The following is an 18,645-nucleotide window of genomic DNA, read 5'->3' as shown; positions in this document are numbered from 1 at the left end:
ACATATTTCAAAACGACACAACACATGTAAGTCACTGAGCAAGACATGTGAACATGGTAACATTCGAATGAGCACTGAGACCAAGTCTAGCGGCTCCTGGCTGGCTGGCCGCTTAGGTGGCGCGGCTGCTGCATGGCTGGCAGACAGCGCCGCATGTAGAGGATGTGCGTAATTGCGCGACGGCACTTTGAATGATCGGCGAGTCACAGCAGGCAGTAGTTGGTCCTAGTTACAGTTACAGAGATTTGTTTGTGTTGTTTATCATTATTGTGCACAAACATGTATGTAGTGAGAAGTTCAAAATAAATTTAAATTGATATACAAAGGGGAAACCTAAAAGTGTAATTACAAAATCTACATTTTGTGTCATTGTTCTGTATGCTGGCGGTACTGTTACCAGTGATGTAAGGAATGCTTGCAGGTGACATATTACTACCGAGAAGCAAAACGCAGCTGCAATACAAGTTCAAAATGGCTGCCCCACTTGAGATCTGCACCAAAGAAGAACCTTTTCTGAACAGTGAAGGTACGAAACCTATTGAAATTCATCAGCAAATGGGGATCCAGTATGCTGATGCATGTCTCTCATTGCAGCAACTGTGTGTGTGTGTGTGTGTGTGTGTGTGTGTGGAGCAGAAAGTTCAAAAATGGCATCACTCAGTGCCTGAGTCAAGCATACTGTGTTGTGATACCATTGTGTATTGCAGCTGTTGAGGTCATTATGATGGAAAATCAGCACGTGATGGTGTGTGAAATAGCTGCACATTTGCTTTAGGTGTGGCTCAGCACAGCACATTACATCATTTATGAAGTGCTTAAGTTTCACATAGTGTCTGCTAGAGGGGTGTCACCGCAGCTCCCTCTACAACTGAAAACAGCAACACACTGATGTGTGCAAAGAACTTTTGTGATACTTTGAAGTAAAAAGTGATCACGCTGAGTGGAGACCACCAGTTTGGACCACTCAAAGAGGTGATGGGAGGAAAGACATTTCATTCCAATGAAGAGGTGCAGCAGGCGGTGCACAAGTGGCTGTGCACACGACCAAAAGAATTACTCCCTTCCGAGAGGAATTCGTGCTGGAGGAAGTGTGTTGAATTACAGGCAGACTATGTCAAAAGATGATATACTTTTATTCAGTAAAAAATATTCAAGATTTTCATTTGACTCCCCATCGTACATTTAAAGTGTGATGAAAATCATCCACAATGTTTTTGTGGTGTAGTGCCACAGAAATTCCAATAGCCTTGTCTTTTTCTCCACACCCACATTGCCTCTCCAAATACACCTTTTTACCCTCTGCTACTATAGTCTATTCAGTTACCAATTTGGAATATTCAGTTTGTTTTCCAATACAAGATCTAAAATCCAGTTCTTCGTTTCCAGGTTGTTTGGTCATAGTTTTCCTATATTTCTTAAAACAAGCTGCCCTTAAACCCTGTTTATTTTCATGCAATCATTATCATCGTCATCTTCTTCTTCTTCTTCTTCTTCTTCTGCTTCTCCTGTCTTTGGGGTACATTAGATCAATCACTTCTGGATGTTCTGTGCCTTTCTGTTAGCCAAGTATGGTTCCATTCTTTCTGTTATCACTTTCCTTTCCTTTCTGCTTCAAAGATTTGGACTGTTTGTTTGTTTTTGATTTCGACTTGTAACTTCTCTTTCTTGTCATTGGACATTTTTCTTCCAGTTTTATTTATGACCATATTTTCTGTCATTTGGCATTTTTAACGTCTCTCTCCATTTCCTTAAAACAGTTATCTATGTTTTTTGTTGTTGTGGAAGTAGTCAATAAGTTTTTTGGTTAGTCTATTTGGGTTTGTTCTGAGGGTGTGTCCACAAAAATCAGTTCTTATTTTCCATGCTGTATCCGAGAGTTTTTCAATTGTTTGGTGAAGGATTTAATTTCTGATATGGATTAATATGTTGTAATGGAATTTGGTGCCTTTGATTTTTCTCAATGTCTTCTTTTCTTTGATCTCCAACCTCTGAACTGGGTCATGATTGGTGATGGGCAGTGTTTTGGCTGCATATAGGACTTCCAGTTTGATTACCACGTTATAGTGCTTTATTTTTGCATTCCATGAGAGGGACTTTTTGTTACCTGCATGTTTTGGTGAGTTGGAAGGGCAGCTCTACTTTATTTTTTCTAGATTCCATAGCCTTTTCCTCAAGGGAATTTCAGATGAACCATTCTTCAAGATGTTTGCATTTATTAACTATTTTTATTTTTTTATTCTCTCACTTCAGACTGTTCCTGTGGGCTTTTTTATGTTTGTCTGTTTTGTTTTTTACTTTGTGGAGGAGATTTTGAGACCAAATTTTTCTGCTTGTTTTTGTAGTGCGAGAGTCTATTCTGTGGCATGTTTCTTGGTATCAGCTAGTAGAGCGGTTTTGTCTGCAAAGGCTATACAGTGACTCCTATATCTTAGTTTTGTGTTTCTAGTTGGATTCCACTATGGTTCTTTATGTTCCACTCTGACTAATTGTTGTAGGGCACAGTTAAGTAGCAGGAGAAGAGTCCATCTTCTCCTTGCTGTATTACAGTTTTTATCTCAAGAGAATCAGAGAGTTCTCCCGTTAATTTAGCTTTGGAGGATGTGTTGGTAACAGTTTCTGTGATTAGGTGTATGATATTGTTGTCTAGGTTTAGTTCTTTTAGTGTAGAGATGAGAGATTCCTCGTCTCTTGAATCATAAGATTTTTGAAAGTCACTGGAAGTGATAACATATGATTTTGCTATTGATTTTTGGTAGGCCATGAGGTTTTGAAATTTAGAATTTGTTCAGCACAGGATCTTCCTTTCCTAAAACCCATTTGATATTCTTGAAGTTGATATAGTTGAGGTTCTACTCTGTTTAGTAGGACTTTAAAAAAAAAAAAAATCTTGTGTGTCACATCTGAGAGTGAGATTCCTCTGTAGTTGTTGGGGGTTTGTTTCGGACTTGTTCATTTGGAATGTGTGAAGGAGGGCCATTTTACATTCAACTGGATTCTTTCATTTATTAAAATTCTTCACAGATGTTTTGGAGACACTTTATGACATTTTTGTTGACAATTTTTCAAAGTTCGGCCTGATAGTGTTTGAGATTCGATATGGTTGTTTTTAGGGTAACTGGTTCCAAGCTTAGAGTTGGTTGTTGTTGAGGTGGTGAAGTTCATTTTTTCCTGTAGGTTCTTCACAGTTAAGGTGGCTTCTGAAATATTCTACCAATATTGTGCAAGTATTCCTGTTGTTTTGGGCAATATTTCCATTTTTGTCTTGGAGTTGAAGGGTCGGTGTGCTGTCTTTGGTTATTTTTTGTCTAAGGCACATAAAAATTATCTGCATAATTTTGAAAGAGGAGTTGCCCCCCCCCCCCCTTTTTCTGTTGTAAATCTTAAATTCTTATTTGATACATAATCACACATTGATTTGTATTTGATTAACATGTGTTCTCTTTCTGCATTTCAATAAATTCCAGTTGTTACTGCATTTTCAGGATATTTTTTGACAAGTGTGATGGCATTTTCCTTAACTATGCATGGAGTGAACGACATCTTCAGAACTCTGTTAAAAATGCAGGCATTCGTGGGTATGATGTTTATGTTGGTGTAGATGTCTTTGGTCGCAAGTTTTATGGAGGTGGTGGATTTCAGACTAGAAAAGTTAGTGTTTCTTATAATGCATTTTTAAAGCTTAATCATACTATTATGTAATCATTATCTTTACAGAGTAGTTATCCAAATAGTTCCTTATAAAATGAAATTAATTTCAGGCTGTGGAGCTAATCAGAAAACATAACTTGTCCATTGCAGTATTTGCCCAAGCCTGGGTGTATGAATGCTTTGAACAGTCAGAGTCCTTTATACACCGTGAGTATGCTTTTTGGCAGACGCTATGGCCATACCTCTTTGTGCATGGACCTACAGATCTTCCTTTTTCAACATCATTTTGTCAAGGCAGTGGACATAAGTATTTCTCTGAAGGACGGGTATGTGGCTTTCTGAAATAGGAACAATCTCTACCTGCTCAAGCATCTACTGAATCTTGTTTTGTTGCAGATGGTGTCAGAAACCAATTGGTACAATCTGCGCAGGCAGCAGTACCAACCATGTGCAACAACTTGCTTAAACCATCGTTACAATGTGACAGCTGAAGAACACAATAAGAGCAGTGGTATATATCCACCTGTAGAAGACACTGGTTGTATGATTTACTACGCAGATGATGCATTTCAAGGAGGTGGATGTCTGTTACTTAAGTGGTCCCGTATAGAGAGGTGAACATTTGTCTTTCTGTTCTCCCTAAAGCTACTGATAATTTCTGAAACTGAATTCATATCTGCTTACAACTTCTTGTACTTTACAGAAGATTTCTGAATGTGTGTGTGTGTGTGTGTGTGTGTGTGTGTGTGTGTGTGTGTGTTTGTGTGAGAGAGAGAGAGAGAGAGAGAGAGAGAGAGAGAGAGAGAGAGAGAGAGAGAGAAAGTGTACTACAGTTGTAAAACTAACTCATTCCACATCTTAGCACGAGGTCACAGTTATGATCTTCAGGACATACTGTTTTGCAAGTATATGCACCACAGATAGGATGTACCATGGAGGAGAAAGAGCATTTCTTAATTAACTTGAAGAACAAATAACAGAGGTGAATACCATCATTATGGGATGGTAAGCTCAAGACTATGACAGATTTCATCATCACTGAAAGAAAAGCTGGTCAGTATGTTACAGAAATTAAAGTCACACCCAATGAGTGCTTGGGTAGCAACCACTGGCTATTGATTGCTGACCTAAAAGATGTTCAAGTGCCAAAATTTAAACAAAAGGGAATGCCAAAGATTAAGACTTGCCTGTTGAAGGACATGGAAAAGAAAAGTAACTTTGAAGCACGAATAACAGCCACATTACCCAAAACTGAAAAAGGTGGAGTAGAAGAAGAATGGTCTTTATTCAAAGAAACCCTTGTTAAAGAAGTCATGGACATCTGCAAAAAAATAAGTGCCACAGCTTAGAGAAGGAAACACCATGGTGAAATGATGGGTGGAAGGCAACTGTAAAAGATAGGAACATTCTGAAAAGAAAATTAGACCATGAAAAAACAGAAAACAGATGATAGATGAAATGAATTAGCAATTGAACATCTAGCGCAGGAATGCCAGAGAAAGAAACTAGCTGTAAAAAGACTGATCCAGGAAGGAAAGGAAAATTGCTGGGAAAACTTTACTACAAGGACAGAGGAAGATTGTCAGGGAAGTATGAAATTACCGTACAAAGAACTAAAGAGTAAATGAAATCAATATGTAAATATCCTTGCACTGAAAACAGATGACAGTAACTTAATATGAACAGAGCAAAGGATCAGGGATGAAATGAAAAAGTACTTCAACTTGCTGCAAAATGAGATGGGGACAACTCAACCATCAATGACTGTAGAGTAATTAATGAATTCCAGACCAGCGGAAACCCATTAAAATGGCACACGGTAGACATAGTGTTAAAGAGTATGTGGAATGGAAAGTTGTCAGTCTTTGATGATCTCAGCTCAGGCTTAAATTGGCTGTATAGAGTGTTATCAATGATTTCGGAAGAAGACAAAATCCCAGAAGATTGAGTAAAGGAGTCATCACCCCTCTGTTCAAAAAAAGCAATCAGTGAAAATGTGGAAGCTACAGAGGCATCATGGTGCTGTCACACACCCTGAAAATGTTAGAAATTTTTTTTTCCAGTAAGAATGCTGGGGAAAAGCACTGGGAGTATAGAAGAAATCCTCAAACCAAGATATGGAAATGTTTGGAAAACCTAAAGGTGCCAAGGACCTAATTGGTAAAGTCAAGATGCTATACCAAAAGTGTTACAGCTATGTCCAGATAGGCAGTGGACAATCATAATGGCTTAAAACAAAGAGAGGTGTCCAGAAAGGAAGTGCCCTATCACCACTCCTGTTTGTAATAGTAGTGGACGAGATCATAAAATGATTGGAACAACACATTCAAAAATTTTGGACTAAACATAAGTGAAATGAAGACAGTAGAATTGACCATCAACAGGCTAGGAACAACGTCAAATATATTTTTAGAAGGAGTCAAAGTAGAATCTGGTTCCCATTTCAAGTATCTAAGAAGCATGATCTCAAAGACAACACCATTAAGCAGGAACTACTCAGCAGGACACAGAAAGTACTCAGCAGGACACAGAAAGCATCTGATTTTTATAGTCAAATAAGAAATCTTCTCTAGGATAATAAAATGCAATGAAAAGCAAAAACGACCATGTACAACAATTATTTTGTACCAATCCTTACATATGGTTCAGTAACATGTATCCTACTAAACAAAGAACTCAGCAGAATTCTGGCAACAGAAGTGAGATTCATTAGAACTATGAATGAAACAACTACAAAGGACAAATTCAGGAATGAGGTGAATAGAAAAGTAGTTGGTATTGAGGTTCCCATTACCAGTGTCATAAAGAAACACAAGCTTCAGTAGTATGGGCACATTATGAGAATGAGCAGCGAAAGACCTGCCAAAAAGTATTTCAACCTAAACCTCGTAGGAAGACGACCACAGGGAAGACCAAGAAAATAGTGGATAGAGATCAGATGTGGAGGAGAAAGGACACAAATGGGAAGTTTTCCTGGAACAGACAATGTATGAAGATGGGAGGAGTTAGCGAGCATGTGTTCACACAACCGGGATACTGGAGTGGGAAAATGATGATGATGAGAACATGCAAATAAATAAATGGAGTGTGTGACTGGAGTGGGTTAGGAGAAATTGAGAGCAGGAGGATTATTGAGTAAAGGCTGCATTGCAAAGATAACACTCATTTGTGAAGTTCAGAGAAGCTAGTGGTAGATGCAAGGATCCAGATGGAATGGGTTGTGAATCAGTCATTGATCTGGAGCATGTATGATTTAGCAGCATGTTTTGCCACTGGGTGGTCCAGTCTCCTCTTGGCCACAGTTTGGCAGTGGCCATTCATTCTGGTAGACTGATGATTAGTGATCATGCTCATATAAAATGCCATACAGAAATTGCAGCAAAGCTGGTATATGACATGGTTGCTTTCACATAAAGGCATTTCAAAACAGACATTTGCAGAAGTTAACTCCAATGGACTATTTGTGCTATAACTGATAATAGAAAATGGATCCATTCTTGTACTTTTGAAATAAACTAGACACCAGAATATTTGACGAGAATTCTCTCTCTCTCTCTTTCTCTCTCTCTCTCTCTCTCTCTCTCTCTCTCTCTTTCTCTCTCTCTCTCTCTCTCTCTCTCATTTTCCTGTATCCTCAAAGTACCTTATGCTGTACAGTAAAATACTTTTTTCTCCCTCTGACTTCTTTTAAAATATATGTCAGTCAACATTCACAGTGATGCGTTATTTATGTTCAGATACTCTGTTGAACACAGTGGAAGAATGTTTACTGTTTTGCACTTCAAATACTTCATTGCTTCCACTTGTTTTAAACAGTTAAAAAGATCTGATAATACTGACTCAACTATGAATTTGAAATATAATTGCTAATAAACTGATACGATATATGTGATGTATCTCTACCAACAGACTGCCCATAAATCCCTTGCAATATTGCTTCTTGTAGACTTGAATTCCTCTGATGTACACTATACTAACTACTTGCTGTCACTGAAAATAACAATACAGACAAATGCTGCTTCTTCGCTCACCACAGTTTTGTCAAAGTAATTCAAGAGAAGACTAGTGATTCTATCAGACCTATTTGCCTTACTCCGTATATTAGAATAGGCATACTGAGAGCGTACAAACAAAAGTGAATTATCATCATTAAGTAACCTGTACATTATAAACTGACTGAAGTTAGCACTGTGCACTGGCTATCAAAATATTGGTACGATATTAACATATGCTATTAATATTTGAATAAAATAACTAATATTAAATTGTTATGAAATACTGAAATTTAGAGAGCTGCCTTTGTGGAAAATTGAGGGTCAAAGAAACAGCGACTTCCATTGCATCTGTGGTATCTTATTGCTTAACATCTGTTCTCTTCAAGTGTAGGTGAATTTGAGTTCTGGCACAGGATCTACATGCATTGAAAATGACTTTGCAATAACATTGTGATTTGTTGTAGTAGCCTGTCAATGTGGTATTTGCAGTTAAACATGTGGGATTCCACAGTCAACTTAAGTAGAATGACAAGAAGTTGTGACTGCAACGAAATCTGAGTCTGAATGGAGATTAAAATACATTTAGCTGTCTATTGTTCTTTTGATTAACTGTTTTGGTTTTCACTATCCTTTAACTTTTTTTAATGTTCATGTGAAATTCTGCTACAAGATATATGATTACAGAGATACAAGACAGTGTTGGTGCATGGGATGGATCCCCGGAATGTGTTCTTAGCTTAAGTGCGTGTCACCGCTGTTGTTGCCAGTCTGTCATGTCATCACATTGCAGATGTTTGACAGTCTGTGGGAATAGGAAAAGATGTCAGGCACTATCGTATCAGTAAAAAAAAAAATCAACTTTGATACACTGTCCTGTTGTGTAGAAATGCTCACTATTAAATTTTCTCAAAACGCACTCAGGAAGGGCATGAGATTGGAATGTGCTGGATTTAATATTTAGACACAGTTTTCACACTCAGTGATGGACACCCGTCAACTATGTAATTTTACTGTGTGTCATCACTTTTATTTAAACTTTTATTCTTCCAACAACAAATGCCTTAGCCCTCCCAGTAACAAATATTACAGTAAATAATGCATTCTTATTCCAGATTCTGTGAAAATGAAAAATTGCTAAACAGTCACTTCTCAGTCTCTCAGACGAAGTTGCACTTTTAAGTATTTTGTGTATATTCTGTCAATGCAGTGTGCATTGGCATCCATTGTAGATGGGGCCTGGTGCTTCTCATATATTCAATGTCTTGATAATCTTCTGTCTTGTGCATTGGTTTCTTCTATTTTGAATCTTGTGTGCTTGTAATTTCCCCTCTTGTGGTTTTCCTTCTTCGTTGTAGATATAAACTCATTTCTTCTCAAAACTTCATCCTTAACAGCAACAATACTGCTATTATAGTTATTCTGGAAACTCCTGTTTCTATAATTTTTGTGGATCAAAACTGCTTCCTCCAGTTCACCACTGTTATCCTCTCACCCATATAAAATTTTCTGACTTTTTTACAATGAAAACCACTTCTCCTTCCCCAAAATTAAAAATGAGTGGTAATGATTCACAACCTGTTCAGTGCTGTCCATGTTAACATTACAGTGTTCCAGCAGCAACTAATTAATTTCTCTTGTTACTTCTTTGTTAATAGAAATTTATCACACATAAAACTTCTTCTACAGGATCAAAGCATATGTTGTTTACACAAAAATTATGTACAATTAAACTTACACAAAATGTTACAACCAGTTTAAAGGATACACTGAATTTCATTTACAACTTAACACAAAGTAAAGAAAAAGGTTTAGGTATGTATAAATATTTATGACTTTTAGTAAACACGTGGTCGAACACCAAAAACCTCTTTGTGTTGAAGTCATTTTTCATAGGTATGTGGGAGTTTGGGTCCTTATCGTTGTAAATAACAACCTGTTGATCCACTTGTTAAAACAATGAGCACATTTATTGTCGCACTTCAGATATACGTCATTACACATCGAACACCCCGCCCCCTGCAGTGCGGAGCACGAGGCTCTGGTTGTTGTGGGGGGAGGGTGCAGGTGTTGCGCCATCTTCGTCCGGAGGGGGAACTGGGCAGGCCAGAGCCGGGGTTCGAGCCCTTTTGGATGGAAAAATGTAATCACGGTGCCACACTGGTGGCAGTACGCGGCAACCGGTTCGTGAGGTGACAGAGGGGGTGGGGGGAATAGACGGAGACACGGGATACAACACATACAGTGTCCCCGTGGTGTCAATGAAAGATTGAATGAGGGAAGGATCTAAGGAATTGGGGATCGGTGAGGAGTGGAGAATGGAAAGTTGGAAGGTGTCATTCTCGGCGGAGTGGGGGGGAGAGTGGATGACTAAGAAAGAATCATTTGTGGTATTTATACAGATGTCAGACGGTGAAAAGTGTGAGACGTCGATGGAGATGGTAGTGGGTTGTTGAATGTTGGGTGAGAAGTGTGTGATGGACGTAGCAGGAGAGGGTGGGGGGTGAAGGGTGTGGACCCCAGACTCTGCCCATTGAGGGTTCCTGGCATTGAGGAAGCGGCCATGGCCGGCATGTCGTCCCTTGAGGAGGCGGCGGTGTGGAGGTCGTTGTCTGTCGTGGTCGGTGGTGTCGGGTCGCTGGAGGTGTTGTCATCTGCAGTGACCCACACCGGCTTGAGTCGAGGCACTGACACTGTCAAGGGTTTCCTTTTGATACAGATGTCGAATGTATTCGACGAGTGCCTAAGTACCCTGTAAGGGCCTGTGTATGGGGGTTGCAGGGTGGCGCGCACTGTGTCATCCCTAAGCATCACAGCTTCAAACGTGTCTAACTGCTGGTGCACGAATGTTTTAGGTGGAGTGTGTGCTTTCAGAGTGGGTGCTCTCTGCGCTCGTATCATCTGTCGTATGTTCTTGATTAGCATGGGGTATTCGATGGTATCTTGGAGCAGTGAAGGCTCGACAAACTCAGCTGGTAGGGTCAACGGATTGCCATAGAGCAGTTTGGCCACCGAGCACTGCAGGTCATCTTTATATACAGAACGGAGGCCTAGATGTACCTACGGGAGGTCGTGTAACCACCATTCCCTGTGGCACATTAGCGCTGTCTTTAATGTGCAGTGCCATTGTTCCACTAAACCGTTTGATTGGGGGTGGTAGGCTGCCGTGCGAACGTGGCCGACGCCGAAGAGCTCGCACATTTTTGTGAAGAGGACAGCCACAAATTGACAGCCTTGGTCTGTAGCAATGGTTTCGGAACAGCAGAAACGTGTGACCCATGTGGAGAGGACAGTGTTGGCGACTGTTTCGGCCGAAATATCGGCTAGAGGGGTTGCCTCAACCCATCTAGTTGTTCTGTCGATAAAAGTAAGCAGGTATCAGTAACCATCCATCTGGGGAAGGGGGCTGACAATTTCGATGTGGATGTGGTGGAGTCTACCAGAAGGAGAGCGGAAGACGCGTGAGGTGGGCGTGCAGTGGCGTCCAACTTTGGGCCGCTGGCACGAAATATAAGTGAGACACCAGTCGCAACAGTCTTTGCGAAGCGAAGGCCATACGAAATGCTCAGCGATGATGCACGTAGTTGCGTGAATTCTCAGGTGGGCGAGACTGTGCAGTGTGTCAAACACAGAGCGACGCAAAGAGGAGTGGGCGTGGCATGCTAGTGGAAGTGTCACACCATAGCTCCGAGCATGTGCCGGGGGTCGTCTTGCGCGCCAGGCGCAGAGAGTGATTATTGTCAGATAAAAGGCCCGCCAAGAGGTCATCATTTGTTTGAGCTCAAGCAAGAGCATCGAAGTCGATTGAGGAAGATATGCCCGAGATCCGGGGGAAATAATCAGCAGCTGTGTTGTCGGATCCTCAAACGTATTGTACATTGTTTGTGTATTGTGAAATGATGTTGAAATAACGGAACCTCCTAGGAGGTGGGTTGTCTGGAGGGTTTGTGAGTGCTTGGGCGAGAGGTTTGTGGTCTGTAAAGATCGTGAGGGGACGTCACTCGACATCTTCACGGAAATATGTAATGGCTTCATAGACAGCTAAGAGCTCTCTGTCGAAAGCGGACCATTTGCACTGAGAGGGAGAAAGTTTTTTTGGAAAGAACTTACGAGGTTGCACCACCTCTCCTCTGTGTTGTTGAAGTACTGCGCTGATTCGCATTCAGGAGGACGATGGTTCAATCCCACGTCCGGCCATCCTGGTTTAGGTTTTCCGTGATTTCCCAAAATCGCTCCAGGCAAATACCGGGATGGTTCCTTTGAAAGGGCACGGCCGACTTCCTTCCCCGTCCTTCCCTAATCCGGTGAGACCAATGACCTCGCAGTTTGGTCTCTTCCCCCAAACAGCCCAACCCCAACTGCGCTGATAGCTATTTCACTAGTGTCCGTGGTAAGCGAAAGTGTTGCATCCGGGTGTGGATGGGCAAGTGTGATGGCTTCCATGAGTGTGGTTTTGAGTTTTTTGAAAGACACTCGCATGACCTCTGTCCACGGCACACGTCTGTCGCCTGACGTTTGTGGCCCACACAGTGCGTCTGTGAGGGGGACCTGTAGTTCGGCGGCTCTTGAAATGTGGCAGCGGAAAAAATTGATCATTCCTAAGTTCATCGTATGTTTCTGGTATCGGCAGCTGGTTGATAATGTCTATTTTCTCTTGTGTGAGCCGGATACCATCAGCTGTAACTATGTGTCCCAGAAAAACAACAGAATCCTGTCTCAGTTTGCAATGTCTTTGTTGACGTTCACACCAGGGGATTGTAATGTGTCAAACAGCACCCGGACGTGAAGCTCGTGTCCCTCGCGAGAGGAAGAAAAGATCAAAATGTCGTCCAGGTATGTGTAGCAGAAAGGTAGGGGTTGTAACACTGTATCTAAGAACCTCTGCCAGATTTGAGCGGTGTTTTTCAATCCATAAGGCATGTAAACGTATTCAAAGAGGCCGAAGGTTGTGGTGATGGCCGTTTTAGGGATATCTTGTTCGTACATTGGTATTTGGTGATACGCTTTCTCACAGTCTACCACACTGAAAATTTTCGTGCCTGCCAACTGAGAAGCGAAGTCCTGAATGTTCGGTACTGGATAACTGTCCATGATTGTGCGGTCATTGAGATGTCTATAGTCGCCACAGTCTGTAGGAACCATCCTTCTTCGGTGTGAGATGAATCGATGACGACCAGTCACCGGAGGATGGGCGTACAATGCCTGCTTTTAATAGGTCCGAGATGATTGCTTTCGCCGCTTTGAGTTTGTGTGGATTCAGGCGTCGTGGTCGGTGTCTGACCGGAGGGCCCTAAGTCGTTTTGAGTTTATGACATGCGCCACTCGTGATTGATAACATGCTACGCGCGTGGGGTGCGTCGTTAGCATTCGTCACTCGTGCAATGAGTCAATGATTTGAGTGCACACCGGTGTGTGCGAAGAGCGAATACCTCGAAGTGAGGCGAGTTCGGATTTTGTGCTCTGTAATATCTGTTCGGTACGCTCGATAAGGGAGGTGAGCTTGGCCTGCATTTGCTTAAGTTCACTGATTTCTTGTCGTTGTAGTGGCACGTCACAACTTTTACTAGTTAACTTGGCCGCAAGAAGAGTACATTCAGTCTGTAATAGTGAAATGTCAATGTTTGTTGACTGAATGAGTGATACAGACGCAGTGGCCATAAGGGCGATAGTCTTTTGCGAAGGTTGGTACCTAATGTACTTCGCGGAATGTCTAGCAAATATTTGTAGTGTCGCAGAAAGTCGATGCCTAAGACCAGACAAGTCACCTGTGCCACATGAATAGTCCACGAAAACTTCAAGTCTTTTGACAGTTTGAGCGTTAAAGGCGCCGTACCTAACATTTTGATATGAGAGTCATTAGCCGCGCGTAACAGTCTGGGCGAGGAAGTTAACATGGTAGGTGTGAGAGCTGGGGGTATTACACTCATATCAGCACCACTTTCAAGGAGGAATTTAGTTCCTGAGATGAGGTCAAGAGCGAATAGACAACCATCGGCACTTACCATGTTAGATGCTGTTGCTTCTGTAAGGTGTCTTTTTTCCTATGCGCAAGATGCTGCACCTATGGTGCCTCACGAGCTGTGTTTCCGCCGCGCAAGGGCTGCGGCGACATTTCCTGGCCACGTCGCCGAAGTTGGTGTGGAACCAACACAGTGGCCAGGCTACGTTAGGCAGGGGTGATGTAGAGCTCCTGGTGTCAGCTGTGTCCGTTGTGGAGTGCTGCAGTGCGGTGTTGGTTGTCATGGCGGATGTCATGGAGGCTGTATGTGGTTCCCCGCGATGGTGGGCAGATGTCACCACTGTCGTAGCGTGAGCACTGAGGAAGCGAGCTTGCCCGAATCCTGGAGGGGGAAGGAGGGTGGTGTGCTGTTGAGATCACTACCCCCACTCTTCATGCTGTGCGCTCACCTGTTAACAATCCTGAAAGCTCGATCCGTGACCGAAAGCTTCTCGTCCAAAGTGCTGTTGGTGAGCGGCAGGAGCTGTAGTTGTAATGCTTCCGGCATTTTGACGAGCCACATCGACCATAACGCTGTATCGGGTAGCAAATCCACAGGTGCAAGGGCGCGAAGTCGTCGTCATAGTCCCAATTGGGTGAGGTCGTGCAGGTGTTCCTCGTGAATGATATGATGAATAATCTCGTCCGGAGCTCGAGAAAGTCTTTCACAAATGAGTCTTTTCGTGTCCGTATATTTCGGTGAAGGCGGCGGGCTGATCACAATGTCTCTAATCAAATCCAAATGGTCATGCAAATGTCCCACCAAATACACAAAGCGTGATTCTTCTGAGTCAATGCCTGTGCCGGCGAAAATAGAGTTGACTAAAGCAAACCATGTGTTGGGCTGGGTTTTTGCAAAAGTTGGCAGTTTAGGTAACTTAGTTGGTTTGGAATCCATGACCACTGGGTGTGTAAGAGCCACAGGTGTGGGAGCAGTCAATATGGCATCTGCCGGGGGCTGGGGTAGGCTCGGGGGCCCGTAAACTGTTACACCCGTCAGATCAGTCGTTATTGCTCTCTGATGTCTAGCGAAAGTGGGCGAGGTACTAGGAGAGGTCACATTCACTATACACTGTTCAGTTCGATCAGAAAATTGAGGCTCTGAGTAGCCAGGCACGGAACCGATTCGCGGCGCAGATGATGTAGCAGCCGTGTAGTGGCACTGCTCCAAAAGTTGGTGCAAAGTTCTGAGGGGGGTTGCGCACCCCTGAGCGTGCGACGTTAGCGGTGGAATGTCTGGATCTCTTTTCACACTTTGTCCTGTATGTTCGAAAGAACGATCTTGAGGCAAGATGGTGGGCAGTACGTACGTGTTGTCTGTGAGTGTTGTGGTACTGCAATCCACCCGCAGGTCGGAGGGCCACGAAATGTTCGATGTATAGAGTCCATGCGTAGTGCAGGTGGGTGGCATGGTCGGATTCTGACTGTAGAAGTCATATGGCGGTACACCTCGTTGCATAGGCCACATAACGATACAGGTGGTTCACTCGTACACACACGATTGTTATTGTTATTGAACTCGGGTAGAACACGGGAAGAGCATCACAAACTGTTGTTGGGGTCACCAATGTGGGAGTTTGGGTCCTTATCGTTATAAATAACAACCCATTGATCCACCTGTTAAAACAATGAGCACATTTATTGGCACACTTCAGATATACGTCATTACACATCGAAAGTATCACATAGATGGAACATAATGGCCGCCTTGGCCCAAAAAGTTTTTGTGCACCAGAGATGTTATGGCACGTCAGTGTTGCCACAGGTATAACATGTAAGTGAATAGAAACAGATGGATCAAAGGAAACGGAGTTCAGAATTAATGCTATAGAGTTTTACATCTTTATTCTGCGAATCACTATCAAACTCGTGGCAAAGGGTACTTTTTATTGTACCCCATATTCCATTCCATTCACAGATGGTCAGATTTTCATGTTAGCTTGTGAAATATATTTAAACATCTTCCTGTTAATATTTTTCAAAATTTCAGTTACTTACTCTCACCAATCAAAAAGTGTGTGACCATTTACACTGCCTTTCTTTGTGTATGTTAGTTCTACATTAATCCAACCTAATACAGGTTTCTGACATCCTATGGGTCAATTATAACTTTCCATTTGTGTCATTTACAACTAAGCGTATGTGATCAGTCAATTCAATTTTCTGTTAAAAAGTTTGCTAATGCATACAGGCGGTGAGCTATTGCAATGCTATAAGTTAATCTGTAATCCTCTTTGAGTTTGATATTGTAGTCAAAATTACGTATGTGTTTGGTAAGTCGATTTTCTAATGTTTTTTATGTATCGAGAATGAAATTGTCACTCTGCAGCAGAGAATATAATTTTATTCTAGCACTGCTGATGAAATTAGTGAAGCTGAAGCTGTTCCAGGAGCTAACAAAAGTGAAAAGGAACTGTCCCAAAAGGAAATGACTGAGAGTCAGCCAAAACCATTGGATCCTGTGTTGTCTTGCAAGAGGTAATGAGCAGAGAAGTATAAACGTTGACACTTAAAAAATAACATAAAAGTATTTTTGGGCCATCTTACCATGTGCCAACGAAATGCACATTAGGTTGAAATATTTGATTTCATATTAATGGACTTTTATAGGTAACAAATTTTACATATTTCTTATTTATTTATTTCAAACAATGAAAAATCCAGGATAGAATAATGACAATATTATGAAAAAGTGAAGGTGTTGAGTCACAGACAGTGGAGATGTTGAGTCGCAAACAGGCACAACAAAAAGACTACTAAACACACAATATTTTTTATCCAGAAGGCTTTCTGCTGAAATAGACAACATAAACAGACATTCATGCAAATGTGGTTCACACACACACACACACACACACACACACACACACACACACACACACACACACACACACACACATACACATATATGACCATTGCCTGTGGTTGCTGAGGCCAGTCTGGCCATGTGTGTGTGAGCTGCATTTGTACGAATGTGTGTGTGTGTGTGTGTGTGTGTGTGTGTGTATGTTGTGTATTTCAGAAGAAGGCCTTCTGGCTGAATGTGACATGTTTAGTAGTCCCCTTGTTGTATCTGTCTGTGATTTATGTATTTATTTACTAGCTGAGTATCCATTGTTGCCCCGATATGTACTTATTCTAATCTTCGATTAGTCCAGCTCGTCCCTTTCTCCCCCTATGCCCATCTGCTCCTTCACCCCCTCTTTGTTCATCTCCTCTACACCATTTTTCTGTCCACATCCCACTCCCCCCAGTCTCTGTACAACTCATCCTGCCCATTTACCTGTCCATATCCTCCTCCCCATCCCTCTGTCCACCTCTTCTTCCTCCCACCCCTGTCTATTTCCCAATCTCCTCTTCTTCTGTCCATCTCCTCCTCTTTCCCTACTCTGACCGTCTCCTTCTCTCTCTGCCCATCTCCTCTTCCCCCTTATCTGTGCCTATCTCCTCCTGCCCCCTTGCTGTCTGTTCATCTCATCCTCCCCCATTCTCTCACCATGTCATTATGATCAACCAGAAGGGGGCTCAGGGTTCATACCCCACAGTATTTCCATATTTAGTTGCAATCATTCCAGGGGTTTAGAATGGGCTTCTACCCCATTGCTTTGCTCGCATATGCTTATTTCAAATATACATTGATGGAGGGGGGGAGGGGGGGGGGGAAGGAAATAACAGCACTAAGATGGAGTGGTGCAACATAAATGAAAGTTGGTAGGTATGTTGCTGCATTTGAAAGATGATGTCTATTCAGATTTTGCTTTAAATACATGCTATAACAGTTGTGAGCATCAGTTACCTTTTGAGATAGGACATGGTGGATTGATGGTAGTCAAGAATGCCTTTAAAGTGACAGACGCCACTATCACCACCTCACTGTGTTTGGGCAAGGTTGTGTAATACGGCTATGGGAAGCTGGATGTTCCTTCTACAGTATTGCAGAAAGACATGACAGGAATGTAGCCACTGTACTTGATTGCTGACAGTGGTGGCCACAAGAGTGTACGGTCACAATAAGAATAGGCTCCAAACAGCCATGTGGCACTGCTAAGAGGGAAGACCACTGTCCTTGGTGTATGGCTCTGGTGCATCACACTGCATCTACAGCAGCAATTTCAGCAAGAGTTGGCACTGGAGTGACACACAAACTGTTACAAACTTTAAAGACAGCTCCTAGCCAGGTGCTCTGTAGCTTGCATTCCACTGCCGCAGAGCATTGCTGTTTTTGACTTTAGTGGTGCCAAGTGAGAGCTCATTGGAGGGCAGGGTGAAGGCCTGTTGTGTTTTCTGATTAGGGCTGGTTCTGTCTGGGTGCCAGTGATGGCTGTGTGTTGATTAGGAGGGGGCCAGTTGAGGATGTGCAGCCAACCTGTCTGTTTGCTACACACACTGGACCTTCACCTGGAGTTATCATCTGGGGTGTGATTTCGTATGACAGCAGAAGCACTCTCGTGGTTATCCGATGCACCCTGACTGCAAATTTGTGTGTCAATATAGTGATTCAACCTGTTGTGCTGCCATTCGTGAACATTTCTTTCAGGGTGTGTTTTCCAACAGGGTAACACTCACCCATATACCGCTGTTGTAACCCAACATGTTCTACAGAGTGTAAACATGTTGTCTTGGCTTACTCAATCACCAGGTCTGTCTACAATCAAACACATATGGGACAACTCCAGTGTCATCCAGAAACAGCATTAACCACCCCTGTATTGATCGGTTAAGTGCAACAGGCATGGAACTGCATCCCATAAGCTGACATCCAGCACCTGTACAACACAATGCATACATGTTTGCATGCTTGCATTCTACATCCTGGCAGTTGCACTGGTTATTAGTGTACCAGAATTTCACATTTGCAATGACTTATCTCATGCTTACATTAACCTGTGATCTTGCAATGTTAATCCCTTAAGTATTTTACCTAGACAAATGTATTTCTGAAAATTTTTTGCTCTACATTAAGTATTTTTTTATACTGCAATTTGATTTTTTTCCATCAATGTATTA

General features: G+C 42.3%; 1 protein-coding gene across 2 annotated transcripts in view; it reads left to right on the top strand.

Moving 5' to 3' along the window:
• Positions 1-18,645, top strand: part of LOC124595095 (cytosolic endo-beta-N-acetylglucosaminidase) — a 111,163-nt gene that overhangs the window by 53,656 nt on the left and 38,862 nt on the right. For both annotated transcript variants that reach the window (XM_047133686.1, XM_047133687.1), the window contains exons 4-7: positions 3,483-3,648; positions 3,759-3,974; positions 4,045-4,262; positions 15,991-16,116. In XM_047133686.1, coding sequence (XP_046989642.1) covers positions 3,483-3,648; positions 3,759-3,974; positions 4,045-4,262; positions 15,991-16,116 — 726 coding nt within the window. The remainder of the gene's footprint in view (positions 1-3,482; positions 3,649-3,758; positions 3,975-4,044; positions 4,263-15,990; positions 16,117-18,645) is intronic.

Source organism: Schistocerca americana, chromosome 2 (assembly GCF_021461395.2).
Source record: "Schistocerca americana isolate TAMUIC-IGC-003095 chromosome 2, iqSchAmer2.1, whole genome shotgun sequence".
Taxonomy (NCBI): Eukaryota; Metazoa; Arthropoda; class Insecta; order Orthoptera; family Acrididae; genus Schistocerca; species Schistocerca americana.
The sequence above is the reverse complement of the archived record's forward strand: the minus strand, read 5'-3'. Positions and strand labels throughout refer to the sequence as shown.